This window comes from Carcharodon carcharias, chromosome 11 (assembly GCF_017639515.1).
Source record: "Carcharodon carcharias isolate sCarCar2 chromosome 11, sCarCar2.pri, whole genome shotgun sequence".
In the NCBI taxonomy this organism is placed as follows: Eukaryota; Metazoa; Chordata; class Chondrichthyes; order Lamniformes; family Lamnidae; genus Carcharodon; species Carcharodon carcharias.
Window position 1 is genome coordinate 128,000,790 of NC_054477.1, and position 17,275 is coordinate 128,018,064.

Genomic DNA, 17,275 nt, shown 5'->3' on the forward strand with positions numbered 1-17,275 from the left:
AGGTTTGTACCTGTTACGGTACTGAAACAGCTCTTAATGAAGTCACAAATGTCATCCTATATGACTGCAATAAAGGTAGACTTTCCCTCCATCATCCTTCTCAACTTGTTTGCAGTCTTTGATATGGCTGTTTGCACCATCCTCCTCCAATGCCTCTCCACTATTATCTAGCTGCGTTAGACTGCTCTCACCTGGTTCTATTCTTACCTATCTACTTGTAGCCAGAAAATCACTTGCAATGGCTTCTCTTCCTGTTCCCTCAGTGTTATCTCTGATGCTCCCCAAGGATCTATCTTTGGCCCCTTTCTATTTCTCATCTACATGCTGCCCCTTGGCGATATGATCAGAAGGCACAATGTTCATTTTCACAGGTACACTGACGACACCCATCTCTACCTGACTACACTTCTCTTGCCTTCTCCATTGTTGCTAATTATCAGGCTGCTTATCCAACATCCTATTCTGCATTAGTGGAAATTTCCTCTAACTAAATATTGAGAAGATGAAAGCCATTGTTTTCAGTCCCCACTCCAAACTCCATTCCCTAGTTACTTACTCCAATTCTCTCCTTGGCAAGAGTTTGAGATTAAGCCAGTCTGTTTGCAACCTTGGTGTCACATCTGACCCAGGGGTAAGCTTCTGACCTCATATTTGTGCCATTACTACGAATGCCAATTCCCACCTCAGTAGCATCACCCAACTTCACCCCATCTCAGCTCATCTCCTGCTGAAAGCCTTGTGCATGCCTTTGTTACATATGGACTCGACTATTTCAATGCAGTTCTGGCTGGACTCCCACTTGCACCAAGTCCCGTTCCCCTATCATCCCCATGCTCGCTGACCTCCTTTGGCTTGTTGTCAATGCCTTGATTTTAAAATTCTGGGCCTTGTTTTCAAACCTCTCCATGGTCTCATCCCTCCCTATCTCTGTAATCTCCTCCAGACCCACAACCTTCAAGAGGTATCTGTGCTCCTCTAATTCTGGCCTCTTATGCATCCCTGATTTTAATTGGTCCACCATTGGTGGCTGTGCCTTCAGTTGCCTAGGCCCAAGCTCTGGAATACCTTCCCTACAATTTTCCACCTCTCTACCTTGCCTTCCTTCTTTAAAACACTCCTTAAAACTTAACTCTTTGACCAAGCTTATGGTCATCTGCCCTAAAATCTTAATTATGTAGCTCAGTGTCATACTTTGTTTTATAATGCTCTTGTGAAGTGCCTTGGGTTCTTTTATTATACTAAAGGCACGATAAATATAAGTAGTCGCTTAGTAGTACGGAACTTGAGTATTGTTAAAAAAAAAGAGGCATGCTGTCAAAGCTTTTCATCTAGCACTCATCAGAACAGAATTGCAAGAATACCAAATTTCAAATGGAACAACAATTTATACTGCATGACATAAGGTTGCTGATTGGTTGGCAAGAGGGCTTTGACTGGTATAAACGGTTCCATGGAGAGTACACCAGGGAACAGTTATCCCCCCAAGCTTTTAACTAAATTCAAATCAGACAACTCAACTCTGAGTGGTTGAGGCATTGCCATGGGCAATGTATCAGGTAATAGTTGCCCCAAAACTTTTGTTTAGTTGAAAAAGGTGCAATTCCTGGACATATTACGTTTGCAAAGGACACGGCCCTGACTATGAAACTACGTAGCTTTGAGCATGAAGAAGTGAGCCTCATGGTGAGCCCAACCGATACTCTTAAATTGACTAAGACTCTGAAGAAGAGTCATACGGACTCGAAACGTTAACTCTTTTTTTCCTCTCCACAGATGCTGTTAGACCTGCTGGGCTGAATTTTCCCCCCTGTGGTGCAGGGAGGGGTGGTGGTGGTGGGTGTGTGTGTGTGTGTGTGTGTGTGTGTGTGTGTGTGTGTGTGTGTGTGTGTGTGTGTGTGTGGAAGTTGATGGGCGCGGTGCCATTTAAGGCCTGCCCAGCGTGACGTCTGCAGGGAAGCGCGCATAGCTTCCTGTGTGGGCGGGGATGGATGCCTAAAATCAAGAATGCACTCTTTTGCGCATGCACACGAAAGAGCGCACTCATCTCCCTGAGGCTAAGTGCTGCCTCAGGGAGATTGCCTCTAGTTTCAAAAATATTAAAAATAGAAAAAAAAAATTTCCCTTACATGTCCCCTCATGTGACAATGTCACATGAGTTGCGACATGTTCATAATTTCCAAAAAAACTTTATTAAAATTTTTAAAACCCTACATGAAACCTCATTCCGCCCATGGATGAGGTTTCATGTTTTTTCTACTTACCGCCGGGGCTCTGGCCTGCCCACCAACCTTAAGGTTAGATGGGCAAGTCCATGAATTACTTTAATTGGTCTGTCAATGATGCAGATGATTTTGCTGTGCCCCCGCCTTCCTGAAAATTTAAATGGAGCGTGGTGACATCGGGAGTTCCGCCTGACGCCACTATGCGTCATCTTACGTGTTGGCGAGCGGGCCCCGCTAATCGAGTCATAAAATTCTGTCCACTGAATTTCTCCAGCATTTCTATTTTTGTTTCAGATTTCCAGCATCTGCAGTACTTTGCTTTTCTCTTAAATTAGCTGTTAGTATATTTCCTAGCACAATCGGGATTGTTTAGTAAGTGTGGTTCAATCGCGGAATCAAATCTAATGTTGGGCACTATGTCTGAGTTTTGCAAGTATGGGCTGTTGAGTATAGTCAGCATTCACAGCTGTTGTGAACAACTGAAGGGACATGCTGTTTGACATGATCCGCCAGACGTTTGGATGTACAGCCTACATAGCTGGTGTCACATCAGCACTGAAATTCATACACCACATTACTCATTTACATCAGAGTCCACTTGCCAAGCAATCAGCACTTTTTTCTCACGCAGTATGAATTGTTGTTCCCTTTGAATTTTGGTGTTTTGAATTTTGCAATTCTGTCATGATGCATGCAGGATGAAAAGCTCTGACAGCATGTCTCTTTTTCAGCAATACTAAATAGAAGTTGTTGTTGTAGTCCCCAATCCTGCTGACTGCTGTCCACACTCAGCTATTAAATCAGGGAGTTACACAGAAGTTGAATGCAGCAATAAATTATCCTTTTCACATCATTTTGATTTGTTATGGATATTTTTGAGTTATTGGCATTTTATGTATTTTTATATATTTACGCTGATGGAAATATTCTGTTTGTTTATCGCCTATTCATTTCTTGGTACAGGAAGCAATTGGTTTTCATTATAAACTCGAAGGGATCCATTTTACTTTGATGTGGGTGGAAAACTGGCATTTACAGATTAGTTGCATGGCCAAAACCCAGCTAATTGAAGTTGACAACAAGAAAAATCGCCAGGGTGTGTAACTGGAAGTCAATCTGATCATTTCTTATCACCGTCTATCACCAGAAAGCTACTTCTATTCTCCATGTGCAACATCACTGGTGTTTAAAATTGCTAAAACAAAAAAAGCTAATTAATTTTTTTCTCGACTGATTTTCTTTTAACATTTTCCTTCTTATTGTTTACTGCACTTTTATGATTTCCATCAGACCCTTATGTTTATTTTCAGCTGTTAAAGCTGCTGTAACTGAAGACCAGACATTAATCTGCAGTACATGTTTTTATGCCACTACTCAGTGCTGCACTGCCACCTCATGGCAGAAATCTGTTTGACTTCATAAAAAACTGGCAGCAAAATGGAACCAAAAAAAAAATCAGGTTCAGTACTGCCTATACTGTAAAAATGGCACAGAAAGAATTTTCTGCTGTCATGTTACCATTTTCTTCTGCACCAAATAAAATTGTGCCATTTAATGTCAGTATATTATTTATGAATGCATGCTTTGTAGACAATAATTTCCGGAAATTTGCTAATTTGCACAAACTTTAAGCTCATACCATAACAGAAAGCGATGGACAGGGTCTCTGGCAGGGCTTAACATCAACATCCCAGAATGCAAAATTATATATGTTTGTAAAGTAATAAACTGACATGGCCTGACAGGTCTGAGTCATGGCCTGCAAAGTGTAATCAACACCTGCAATTTAGGGGACTATGGAAGAAGCTTTTGTTTTTTGTTAACTTTTTCTGTTTTGTTATGATTGGTTGCTTTTGAGTCTTAATTTCAGACAGTATGATAAGAGAGTAGCCTGATAAAAATGTGAACAGCCTGCATTCATATTTGCTGAAAGAGACAAGACAGCTACTGGAAAGCTTGGAGTGACAGCAAATGCATTTATTATATGGAGAACAAATGCCTTTCAGTTTTCAGATGCTGATCATCTGTGTGTATTTTCAACATTTTAATTTCAATTTCTGTTTTTGTTTTAACCTTTGCAGGTTATTTCTATTCCTCAAGAACAGGTTGGGGTTTGCTGAATAGTAACCAGTTTGAAACCTAGTTTCTGCAATGTTTGTTTTCATTTCATCCGCATTTAGGTTGCAAGGTTTTTGGATTATCCACTGCTTATTGGAAAAAAGGCCGTTTAGATTTCCAGACATTCAGTTTAAAGAATCACATATAAATCAATAAAAGCAAAATAATGCGGATGCTGTAAATCTGAAATAAAAACATATAAATCAAGTCTTATGTATGTGAATTTAATTCATTCTGCAAAGCATTATATAAAGCTAACAGCCCCTGCACTACTATTAGATTAACTTTTCACTGCAATGACATTTCTGGTAAGTGGAAAAATTGGCTTTGCCAAAACCCTCACTAATTCCCCCTTCCCCCAGCTCAAGGTCATCAAAAGTAGTTTTGTGATCCTCCATGTCTGTTTAACAGTTCATTGATTTAAATTATCAATTAAGATATCAATTACATTTTAATGATGAATTAAATGAATGGGCAAAACTATCAATATCTCTTTGTAATTTTCTGCTTCCATCTACAATGCTTAATCAGCAAATTTGGATAAGTGGCTTTCTATTCCATCATCTACATCATTAATAAATATGGTGAATAGTTGAGGCCCCACCACAGGTCCTTGCAGAACACCATGAGTCACATCCTGCCAATTGGAGTACATGCCCATTATGCCTATTCTGAGTCTTGCTGCTCAACCAATTTCCTAATAATATGCCTTCAATTCCATGAGCTTTAGCTAACAGGTTCTTATGAGACACTTTATCAAATGCCTTCTGAGAGTTCACATAAACAACATGCATAGACATTCCCTCTCCACTATGTTAATCAGCTCTTTGAAAAATTCAATCAGATGTGTCAGGTGTAACCTCTGCTTCACAAATCCAGGCTAACATTCTCTGATCAGCTGGAAATTTTAAAAGGTGTTCAGTCAGCCTATCCTTAATTATAGACTCTAGTAATTTCCCAACAATTGATGTTAGGCTAACTCATCTATTGTTGCCCGGTTCCCCTCTCTCAAATTTCAGTGTGTCCTACATTAGAACAGTGGATACACATCAAAGGTATTTCATTAGCTGTAAAACACTTTGGGACATCTGAAGGTTGTGAATGACATTATAAAAGTGCAAGTATGTAACTTTCTTTCACATCAGTACTGCACTGAAGCGTCACACAAGATTATGAAGTCTTGTGAGTTTGAATCTACAACTTTCTGACACAAATACAACAGCTCTACCATTTAAAGCAAATGTTTGGCACCCAGAAACCCAAAAGTGATCCAGCAGGACAATTCTGATTCAATCTGCCCAAAGCCTGTCCCTGACTGCTCTCAATCCCTGCATGATAAAACAGAGCCTTTGAGGCAAGTGTGAGAATTTAATTAGAGGTCAGCTTGATACAGGTGGCATTTACAGAAGACATCCCTCCACATTTCAAACTGCTGGTAAGAAATATCACTAAAGATCTACTGGTCTCTTTTATTAAAAAGTGCCGTGGTTAGTTGTGCAGTACCATCATAGACTGGTGGAACATAGGCTTGAGTCTTTGATACTCCCAAAACAGATTCCCTGATCTCAAACATCCTTTTGTGCTTTCCCATAGGGCAAAAAATGAAATTTGGGTAAAAGAGTCAACCTGAATGCTCTCATCCATGTTCAATTTCAGAAGTGTTGGCAGAGGCCTGGGATTCTTAGTACAGCAGAGCATATAGTTCAAAAGTAGGTAGGCACAACTACTTACCAGACTCCTCTGCACTGAAGTGATCCAATGGATTGTTAGCTGCATCTGGGTTCAGTAACAAAAGTTGAAACTTGATAGCCTTTGCAACAAGGCCCTCAGTACCTCGTCTGTCTTCCTCATCTTCTAGACAGGTCATCTTGTCTGCATACACAATGCACCAAGCTTGAGGGCGTAGAAACTGGGAAATAGTTTGATTGTTTTCCACCTCATCCAATGAAACTGAATCACAAGAAAAAAAAAATTCAGTATTTTTTCATTTGGAACAATGCCAAACAATTGGAAGTGCTATTGTGGAAATCATTAATAGTTTTCTATCAGCAAAAGTGTACACTATACCAATTAATTATAGCATTTTAAAGCAATTAATAATTCATATTTTCTCCCCTTTCCTCTTGCTCTACATTACTCTAAAATTGGCTGCTAGGAGGTTTCAAGCACAGTTGGGCGGTGACTATCCTCAGATGTTGAACTCCTCCTTGTGCAGTAGGAGTTGGTGCCACTTGACTTCTCTTAATAAACTGTGACTAGGATTTGGCCAATATATAGTGAATTACAATTGTAAGTCCACTTCTAAGTACCTTGCGTTACTCTAATTCTTTGTTATTGTAAAACTGCAATTACTATGGCACAAGGATCTGATTCATGACAGTTCCTTTATTGTGATATATTCAGCTTGCATTTATATAGCACTTTTAACATAGAAAGTGTCCGAAGGGACTTCAGAGAGGTTTAATTAAAAATAAATAGCCATCAAGCAAAAGAAATAAGCCACTGTCTTTGATCACTACAAATTCCACAACCTCGCCACCAGCTCCATCCCTCTCCCTGGAAACTGTCTTGAGACTGAACCAGAGAGTCTGCAATCTTGGTGTCATATTTGACCCTGAGATGAACTTTCAACCATATATCATCAATAAGGCCACGTATTTTCATCTCCAGAACATCACCTGATTCTGCCTCTGCCTCAGCTTATCTGCTGCTGAAAACGCTCAACCATTGATTATCCCAATGGTCGGCACTCTTTGCTGCCCATATCCTAACACAAAGTCTGATCACCCATCACTCCTTGCTCACTCACCAACTGGCTTGCAGTTAAGCAACAGCTTGATTTTAAAATTGTTGTTTTCAAGTTCCTCCATGGTCTCGCCCTCCCCTATCTCTGTAATCTCTGCCAGTCTCACAATCCCTGAGATACCTCTTTAATTCAGTCCTCTTGAGCATCCCTAATTTTAATTGCTCCCCCTTCAGCTACCTTGGGCTGAAGCTCTGGAATTATCTTCCTAAACCTCTCCACCTCTTTTTCCACCTTTATGAAACTTCTTAAAACCCAACTTTTTGACCAAAATTTTGGTCATCTGCTCAATCGTGGCTCAGTGTCATATTTTGTTTTATAAATCTCTTGTGAAGTAGTGAGAGATGCTTTATTATGTTAAAAAATGTATAAATGCAATTTGTTGTTGTTGTACTGAAACACCCTGCTGCAATACACTGGCTTTAGTGAACAATAGTTGAAAATTAACATTAATTTTCTTCATAATTAAGTTTAAAAGGATGTTGCTGTTTATAGCTTGTTAAAGAACACTAGTTTTTAAATCCTCCTGGTCAGCAAGCGATAATACTTCACTGTTAACCATAATTTTGGACATGGTATCTTTAACATTCATTTTCTTTAGGAATAAATTTCAAATTTACGTAAAAATAGTTTTAGAACTGTACGTTATGAGATATACCAATGCTACTATGTATTTATATCTCTAAATTAAATAGCTCACAAATAAGTAGCAATCCAATCCATTACATGTTGTAGATCTTGGATTCTGTTTGTACAATCTTTGGTTTCGTGTAACTCTAAATGGGAAAATGCAAGTGAAACAGCTACAAGGCTATAATGAAAAATCTTCAATTTTTTCATCCTAGTAGTAGCAGTTAAAATGATTTGCTGCATGTTGTAATGTTGAATGTGATATAATTAGAATGACAGAAACCTATAGAACAATTACATTAGTGGATCTCCTTTGCATTGTTCATGATAAGTTGCATGTATACTATTTCATATATAAAAAAAGCAGTGTTGCACCTTGTCATACACATGTACTATTCTGTTGCTGAGATGAATAAGGCCACAAAGTCTAGCTTTTCTGAAGAAAACACTAAATGAGGTAAGAATTTAATTAATGTTCAAGCTGCAGGTCAGAAGCCTGCCTTTTTTTTGAGCTTCTTTCCACCAAAACTATGTACCTTTAATAAAGCACTCTCGCAATGGCTTTTCATACGAAATGTGTTTGGTTATAAATTTGAAAAGTTAATTGCACTACAATTTAATGATATTTCCTTTTACAGAGCAATTTAACCTCCTGGCCAAGCTGGATCGTGACTGGGTATGGTCCATGAGTTAGTATTTGAATATTTTAGATTTTATTCTGTAGATCTATATCACATCCTAAAAGATCCAAGATTGTTTAAAAAATCAAAATCCACTAATTTGTGGTCTTTATGTTAACTCTGTTTCTCTCTCCACAAATGCTGCCAGACTTCCATATTTCCAGCACTACGTTTTTTTTTAGATTTCCAGCAACTGCAGTAAGTTGCTTTAATTTTAGACTTTATAAATGGACATATAGAGTACAAAAGGAAATTATTTTAAATCTTTATAAATCACTGTATAGACTTCAGCTAGGGCACTGTGTCTAACAGAAAGAATGTCAAGATCTTGGAGGGTACAGAGGAGATTTATTAGAATGGTGCTGGAGATTAGGTCTTTCAGTTATCTGAAGAGATTGGAGAAACTGGGATTGCTCTCATTGGAGCAAAGAAGGTTAAGGGGAGATTTAATAGAGGTATTCAAAACTATGTTGGGGTTTGATAGTTTCTCCCTATCTACTCTGTTTCTACAGGCACCATGGTCAGTAGGCAGAGGATACAAATTTAAAATAATTGGCAAAGAAGCCACTTATTCAGGAGAGCTATGATGATCTGCAATACATTGCTTGAAAGGGTGGAGAAAGCAGATTAAATAGTAACTTCAAAAGTTAATTAGATTGCACCTGGCAATTTACAACATTGCTATCCTATTTGATTCTGAATTGTGCTTCCAACCTCAAATCCACACTTTCTCTCATGACATATCTGGGTATTGTATTGCTAGAGCATCTTCATTCATATTCGTAAGAAGGACATTATGTGGTCAGGTATTGCCCCCATTCGTTGGCATATAACCTATCACAATTCTACCTTCTTTCAGTTTGGAAGAAAAGTTCATAATTGACTCGAAACGGTAACTCGGTTTCTCTCTCCACAGATGCTGCCAGACCTGCTGAGTTTTTCCAGTATTTTGGTTTTATTTCAGATTTTCAGCATCCGCAGTATTTTATTTTTATTTTAGACTAAGACGGGAATGGTATTGCCATTAAAATCTGTAAGCAGTTTTATTATTAATTTTCTCCATTAATAAACAACATTATTTAACTTAAAAAGCTTTTGGGCAATTCATTATTTCCCTTGTAATTCGCGGGTCAAAACAAACTGCAAGCCTGAGAATAGGACAGAAAGGATTACACTTCCACCCTTCAAAAACAAAGACAAAACTGACAAAAGGCTAAATCAATTGAAAATTTCAAAATGGAGCTGGATTGGTTTTTGTTGGACAAAGATATTAAGGGTTACAAAACTAAAATGGATAAATGAAGTTTAGGTACAAATGAGCAATTATCTAATTGAATGATGAATCAGATTCAAGGAGCTGATTGGCTTACTCTGGTTTCTAAGTTCCTAAAAGTGAGCCAGACAGGAAGTGTACATTAGATATGTCCATAATATATCATTAGCAGCCATTCAACGGTGTTGGTCACAGTGAGTAAGAGTTATGCCACTTAAAGATGTGGGTAAACATCTAATGTTTAAATTGGATAGATATTCCTAAGGACATTGGGTAAATAATGTATACCTTACCCACTGCAGCTAGGTAGATAAATAGCATGATTACACAAATATTTGAGTACAGTAATAACGGTTACAGATTCTCATTACAAACAAAATAAAGCACAGACACTATGATCTGATTAGCTAAGTTTCCTTCAAAGTTTCTGTTCTTTTAAGCTGTGTGTTAGTGTATCAGAAGGGGTACTTAGTTCCACACTATTACAACCTACTGGCTGGATCAAAAGAGGTATAATTATCCATTTATGTGTGTGTCTCTCTCTCTCACTCTGAAGTAAAATACAAACTTCTTGATAAAGCTTTTACTGTGTAATATCACCTCAAAGAAGTTCTAATATCAACCCTAAAGTAAGACTAGATCAATTAATAAGCATAAAACTAAGCCAATTTGATAGTTTATTGTATAATTACAATCAGTGTTCAATTAATTAACCAACTCTAGGGGTAAAGTTTAAATTAAACAGCAAGGGATAGTAACATTAAATAGTTTTGAACTTTCAGATATATAGATAAAAGAGTTGAGCGAAACATTTAAATTAACTCCCTATGAAATTATGTCAGCAAAAGGGAAGTAGCTGATTTGTGAGTAGCTAGTGGGTGTTTATTTAAGTCTTAAAGTTATTTCTATTAAGTCATTTAAAAATCTAATAAATAGAGGTATGGCAGGGCATCTCAATTCCATGTAATGCACATCCTTTTCCATGTGGGAACTTCAGGACGCTTCTCGTATCCTGGCCAACCACATGTGCAGAAAGTATAGTCAATTGGAGCAGCTTGAGCTCCAGGTTTCACAGCAGCAGGTGGCATCACTGTTGTACATCAGCGAGATTGAAAGTTTGTGGATAGCATGTTTCTGCGTGTAGTCACCCCACAGCTTAAGGATTTGCGGGCAGAGAGCGAATGGGTGACTGAGTGGGGAGGGTGAACAGCCAGCGGTGTTGATCCATATCTGTACCAACATAGGTAGAAAGAGAGATTCTATCCTGGAGGCAGATGTTAGGCTGCTAGGAAAGGAATGAGCAAGCAGCATCTCAAATGCGGCAGTCTCTGGATTACTCATGGTGCAATGTGCTAATGAGAAAAAGGAAGATAAAGCAGATGAATAAAGGGCTGAAGAGATGGTGCAGAATGAATGGCTTTAGATTCTTGGGTCATTGGGATTAGTTGTGGGGAAACAGAACCTGTACAGACTGGGTGGACTGCACCTGAACAGAGCTGGGACCAATGCCCTTACTACTGCTATTTTTTTCTACTGCTATTGGGAAGGGTTTAAACTAACCTGAAAAAGGTGATCAAAGGATTGGCAGAGACAGACAGCAATTGAGTAAGAAAAGGTAGGATCAGAGGAAGGGGGAATGCAATTAGGTTTACAGTGAATCTATCTGAATGCACAGTGTGTGGAAAATAAGGTCGGTGAGTTGCAGGTGCACATATACATGGGAATAGGATGTTGTGGCGATAACAGATCTGGTTCAAAAAAGGGCAGGATTGGGAACCGAATATTCCTGGATATAAGGAACCAGATTTTCACTACTTAGGTGGATAGCTTGACTCTGGAAATCTGCTCACTCGGCAAATCCACCTCAGTAGAAAATTTCCCATGAGACACAATTTTTGTTCCGGTTGGTAGGGGGCGGCAGCGGGTGCAGGATTGAGATGGACTCACCACTACCATAAGCAGATTGAAGGTGTCCACAGGAGTAGCCAAGTGTTGAGGTGGGCCTTTTAACTGGCCCACTCTGTTTTCTGATACTAGTGTTAAATTTTAGGCCCTCTAATCCTCACCCCTCACAACCCGCTCCCCATGCCACCCTCCATAGACCCTCATACCATCCATGGCAACTCAGGCCCCCCACCCACTTGTCTTCTTATGGCACGAATGCCAACTCGCACAGTATTCAGTGTGGGCAGACCTCAGGAGCTGTGTTGAGATGGAAATAAAATAAAAGGTAGCAATATCTATTACAGCCTTCACCGTTTTTGTACCTGCCCTGAGATGGGTGGGTAGGGTCATGTTTTGCATTTGTGAAAGCGAGTGTTCTAATTAGTTGAATCAGAATCAGATGGAAAATAGGAGTATGCCGCACCCCTTTCACTAAGGAGACAGTTTGATGCTCAGACCTCACATAATCCAGCCAAAATTTTTGCCACACTAGCAGCTAATTCACTGGGAACTAGATTATTTTGTTTGTCACAGACTCTACTGCCATTTGATGCAAATATTATTGTACTTTAATCACATTCTCATCACTAAAACCTGTTATATACTGGGAGGAACTTGTAAAGAGATACCAACACCAAGATGGCCAGATCACATAAATAATGACATCATCATCATCATTATCATCATCATGCACTGGACATGCTCGTAACAAAAATACACTGGAAAAAAAATTAAAAGAGGAAGCACTGTAATGAACTATTTACAGGTATACAAACTATACAACTTCAAAAATAAATTCTCTGAATATTCACATTTGGCAAAAAACCAACTGACATTTTTTTCTATTTAATCTCTATAAATCAAGTCTAACAACTGGTTAATATTTTCTGTGTCTAATCTGCTGGGAACTTCAGCATAGTGGTTGAACAGCTTGGAGGGGCTGGTGGGTGGTAGTGGTGGTTTCTTGGTGTGGGGGGGAAGGTAGTGAAGTGGTAGTGGTGATTTCTTGTGGGGGTCTCATCCATATATAAAAAAAAAACCCACTTCCATTCATGAAAATGCATTCAAAACTTTTAGATCTCAAGTGCTTCATCCCTTATAAAAGCAAACATACTTTTATTCATAATCCCACATCAAAGATAGCTAATCTTTTAGTAACGCTTTTGAGCTGTCAATCAAGCCATGAACTTCACAGAATCTTTACAGTGCAGGAGGAGGCCATTTGGCACATCAAGTCTGCACTGGCTCTCTGAAAGAACATTCTACCTAGTCCCACTCCCTTGCTTTATCCCTGTAACCTTGTACATTCTCTTTTTTCAGATAGTAATCCAATTCCTTTTTGAATAGCTCGCTTGAACCTGCCTCGACTGCCCTCTCAGGAAGTTTGTTCCAGAATCTAACCATCCTCTGGGCGAAAAAAATTTCCCTCACCTCATTTTACTCCTTTTGCCAATTATTTTGAACCTGTGCCCTCTAGTTCTTGATGCTCCCTTGAGTGGGAACAGTTTCTCACTATTTACCTTATCCATACCCCTCAGGATCTTGAGTACCTTAATTAAGTCTTCTCTCAGCCTTCTTTTCTCCAAGAAAAAAAGAGTCCCAACCTCTCCAATTTATCATCATAGCTACAGTTCTTCATCCCTGGAATCATTCTTGTGAATCTCCTCTGTACTCTCCCCAATGCCTTCACATCCTTCCTCAAGTAATGCGCCCAGAACTGGATGAGGTACTCCAGATGAGAGCGAAGTAGTGTTTTACATATGTTCAACATGACCTCCTTACCCTTGTACTCAATGCCCCTATTAATAAAGCCCAAGATACTATATGCTTTATTAACTGCTTTCTCAACATACCCTGCCATCTTTAATGGCTTATGTACAAATACACTGAGGTTCCTCAGTTCCTGCACCTCCTTTAGAGTTACTCCCTTTATTTTACACTGTCTCTCCATTTTCTTCCTGCCAAAATGAATCACCTTACACGTAACTGCATTGAATTTCATCTGCCACTTGTCTGCCCAATCCACCAACATATCCATGTCCTTTTGAAGTCTAAGACTATCCTCATCACAGTTGACAACATTCCCAATCTTTGTATCATCTACAAATTTTGAAATCATGCTCTGAACACTAGAGTCTAGGTCATTAATATATATCAGGAAAAGCAATAGTTCCAACAATGACCCCTGGGGAACTCCATTACAGACCTTCCTCCAATCTGAAAAACACCCATTTGTCACTACTCTCTGTTTCATGTAACTTGGCAAATTTCTTATCCAAGTGCCTACTTTCCCTTTTATTCCATGAGCTAGAATTTTTCTCACAAGTCTGTTGTGTGGTACTGTATCAAATGCCTTTTGAAAATCCATATACACCACATCAACAACATTGCCCTTACCAACCTTCTCTGTCACCTCCTCAAAAATCTCCAGCATGTTAGTTAAACATGATTTTCCCTTAATGAATCCATGCTGGCTTTCCTTAATTATCCTGTGCTTGTCTAAGTAATTCTTGATTTTGTCCCGAACTATAGTTTCCAGAAATTTTCCTACCACTGAAGTCAGACTGACTGGTCTGTAGTTACTGGCTTTATCCTTGAATCCCTTTTTGAACAAGGGTGCAATATTCACAATTCTCCAGTTCCCTGACACCACCCGTGTCCAAGGAAGACTGGAAGATTATCACTAGTGCCTCTGCAACTTCCACTCTCATTTCCCTCAGAACCCTTGGATGATCTCATCTGGTCCTGGTACTTTACCTATTTTCAGTAAAGATAGCCTTTCTAACACCTCATCCTTCTCAATTGTAAATTGTTTGGGTGTACCAGTTACCTCCTCTCTCACCTTGGCTTGGGTAGCATCTTCTTCCTTTGCAAAGACAGTTGAGAAGTACTCGTTTAAGACCTCAGCTATTTCTCCTGCTCCACGTGCAAGTTCCCTTTTTATCCCTAATCTTTCTTGTACCACCCTCTTATTATTTATATGCTTATAAAAGACCTTGGGATTTCCTTTTATGTTAGCTGCAACTTAGGATCTTAGAAACCCCCACTGAGATTATTATAACTTGTGGAACGCAGCAATATTCATAATTACATATGATAGTCCTTGGATAAATGTCAATAAACAGCTGCTGCAACTGCTAGAACAGAGTTTTTTCAACTCATCATCACAGACAACTTTTTTTTAAATTTTTAAAGGGTTGGGGATTTAAATAACTTCATGTAATGACAGTTCTTCAGTCCTTATCTACTCTTCAAGAGAATTTACAGCTACTCTAAAAAATTGTGACTCCTATACTGCGGGTTAAGACCCTTGCTACAGTGAAGATAGGGTCTGTTTGAACTCAGCACTGATTTCAAATGGCTCTGCTGAGTTTGAGTTTCCCTCCTGTGTGAATCAATCATCCTGCCTTCTTTCCTCAACCAGTAAAAACAGGACTGTTTGTTGGATAGGGTCCAGTTCGGTTCACCATTTTTAAGGGTCTCCACAACTCTGTGAAGATCCTGGCCAAGATATTCATGAAAGATAGGGAAGGAGGAGGTATGATAGTTTTGATTAAGGAGAATATTACAGTACTGGAGATAGGGGGTGTCTTAGAGGGGGTCAGTCAAGGACAGAATCTATTAGATTATGCTACTGGGCATATTCTACAGGCTACCAACTAGAGGGAAAGATATAGGGAATAAATTTACAAGAAAGTTAGAAATGCAAAAACTAGAGAAGTTAAAATGGGGGACTTTCGATACCCCCGTCTATATTAGGATAATTATAGTGTAAAGCGCAGGTTCACAGGTCACAAAGTGGCAACGCAGGTGGATAAGGTAGTCAGGAAGGCATATGGCATGCTTGCCTTCATTGGCAGGGGTATTGAGTATAGAAGCTGGGAAGTCATGCTGCAGCTGTATAGAACCTTGGTTAGGCCACACTTGGAATATTGCGTGCAATTCTGGTCGCCACATTACCAGAAGGATATGGAGGCGTTGGAGAGGGTGCAGAGGAGGTTTACCAGGATGCTGCCTGGTCTGGAGGTTAGTAGCTATGAGAAGAGGTTGGAGAAACTCGGATTGTTCTCACTAGAGTGACGGAGATTAAGGGGTGACTTGATAGAAGTTTACAAAATTATGAGTGGCGTGGACAGAGTAGATAGTCAGAAGCTTTTTCCCAGGGTGGAAGAGTCAATTACTAGGGGACATAGATTTAAGGTGAGAGGAGAAAACTATAGAGGAGATGTGCGGGGCAAGTTTTTTACGCAAAGGATAGTGAGTGTCTGGTGGTGGAAGCAGGTACGATAGTGGTGTTTAAGAGGCAGCTTGACAAATACATGAATAGGATGGGAATAGAGGGATACGGACCCTGGAAGTGCAAAATGTTTAGTTGACAGGCAATATGATCGGCGCAGGCTTGGAGAACCGAAGGGCCTGTTCCTGTGCTGTACTTTTCTTTGTTCTTGCTCTTGAGAGGGTAGAGAGGGATTGGCTGAACTTGGCTTTAGGGAATGAGGGGGTTAAATGGATCAAATGTCAGCAAGGGAATAGTTAGGGGGCAGTGATCATAGTATCATAAGGTTTGAATTATCTATAGAAAAGGACATGGAACAATAATAGTAAAAATAGTTCACTGGGGGAGGGCTAGTTTCAATGGGGTGAGAATGGATCTGGCACAGGTAAATTGGAAACAAAGATTGAAAGCCAAATCTGTAAAGGAACAACGGGCTGCCTTTAAACAGGAGATAGTTCAGGTACAGTTGAGATACTTTCCCACAAGGGGGAAAAGATAGGGCAAACAATAGGCAGAGTTCTCTGTTTGACAAGAGATAGAGAGAGTAAGATGAAGCAGAAAAAGGTGCATATGACACAAAGTCAGGTTGATGATGCAAGTGAGAACCAGGCTGAATATAGAAAATTCAGAGACAGGGGGAAAAAAGAAATAAGAGCACCAAGGAAAGAAGAGGCTGGCAGCTAAAGAGAATCCAATAGGCTTTTATAGGCATATAAAGGATTGTAAAAGGAGGAGCATGGCCGATTAGAGACCAAAAAGGAGTCTTACGCCTGGAGGCAGAGGGCAAGGCTGAGGAACTAAATGAGTCCTTTGCATCAGTCTTTGCCAAAGTCATAGTGAAAGAGGGCATAGAGGATACGCTACTTAGCAAAATATCAATAAAGTGGACATATTAGGAAGGCTGGCTGTACTGAAAAGTTGGTAAGTCACAGGACTGGATCAGATGCATCCCAGGATACCAAGGGAAATAAGGGTAAAAACTGCAGTGGCACTGGCCAAATCTTCCAATCCCCTTTAGATACAGGGGAAGTGCCAAAAGACTGGACAATTCCAAATGTTACACCTTTTTTGTTCAAAAAAGGATGTAAGAATAAGCTCAGCAACTACAGGCCAGTAGTTTAACCTGAGTGGTGGGAAAGCTTTTCAGACCCAATAATCCGGGACAAAATTAACAAGACACTTGGACAAATGAGGGTTAATTAAGGAAAGCCAGTCGGGATTTGTTAAGGGCAAATTATGTTGAAACTAACTTGCATGAGTCTTTTCTTGTGAGGTAACAGAGAGTTGATGAGAGCAATGCACTTCATGTGGTATACCTGGACTTCCAAA

General features: G+C 39.5%; 1 protein-coding gene across 3 annotated transcripts in view; it reads right to left on the reverse strand.

Annotated features, from left to right (window-relative positions):
• gpr180 (G protein-coupled receptor 180) overlaps nt 1-17,275 on the reverse strand; it is a 150,161-nt gene that overhangs the window by 71,444 nt on the left and 61,442 nt on the right. For all 3 annotated transcript variants that reach the window (XM_041199386.1, XM_041199384.1, XM_041199385.1), the window contains exon 3: nt 6,072-6,290. In XM_041199386.1, coding sequence (XP_041055320.1) covers nt 6,072-6,290 — 219 coding nt within the window. The remainder of the gene's footprint in view (nt 1-6,071; nt 6,291-17,275) is intronic.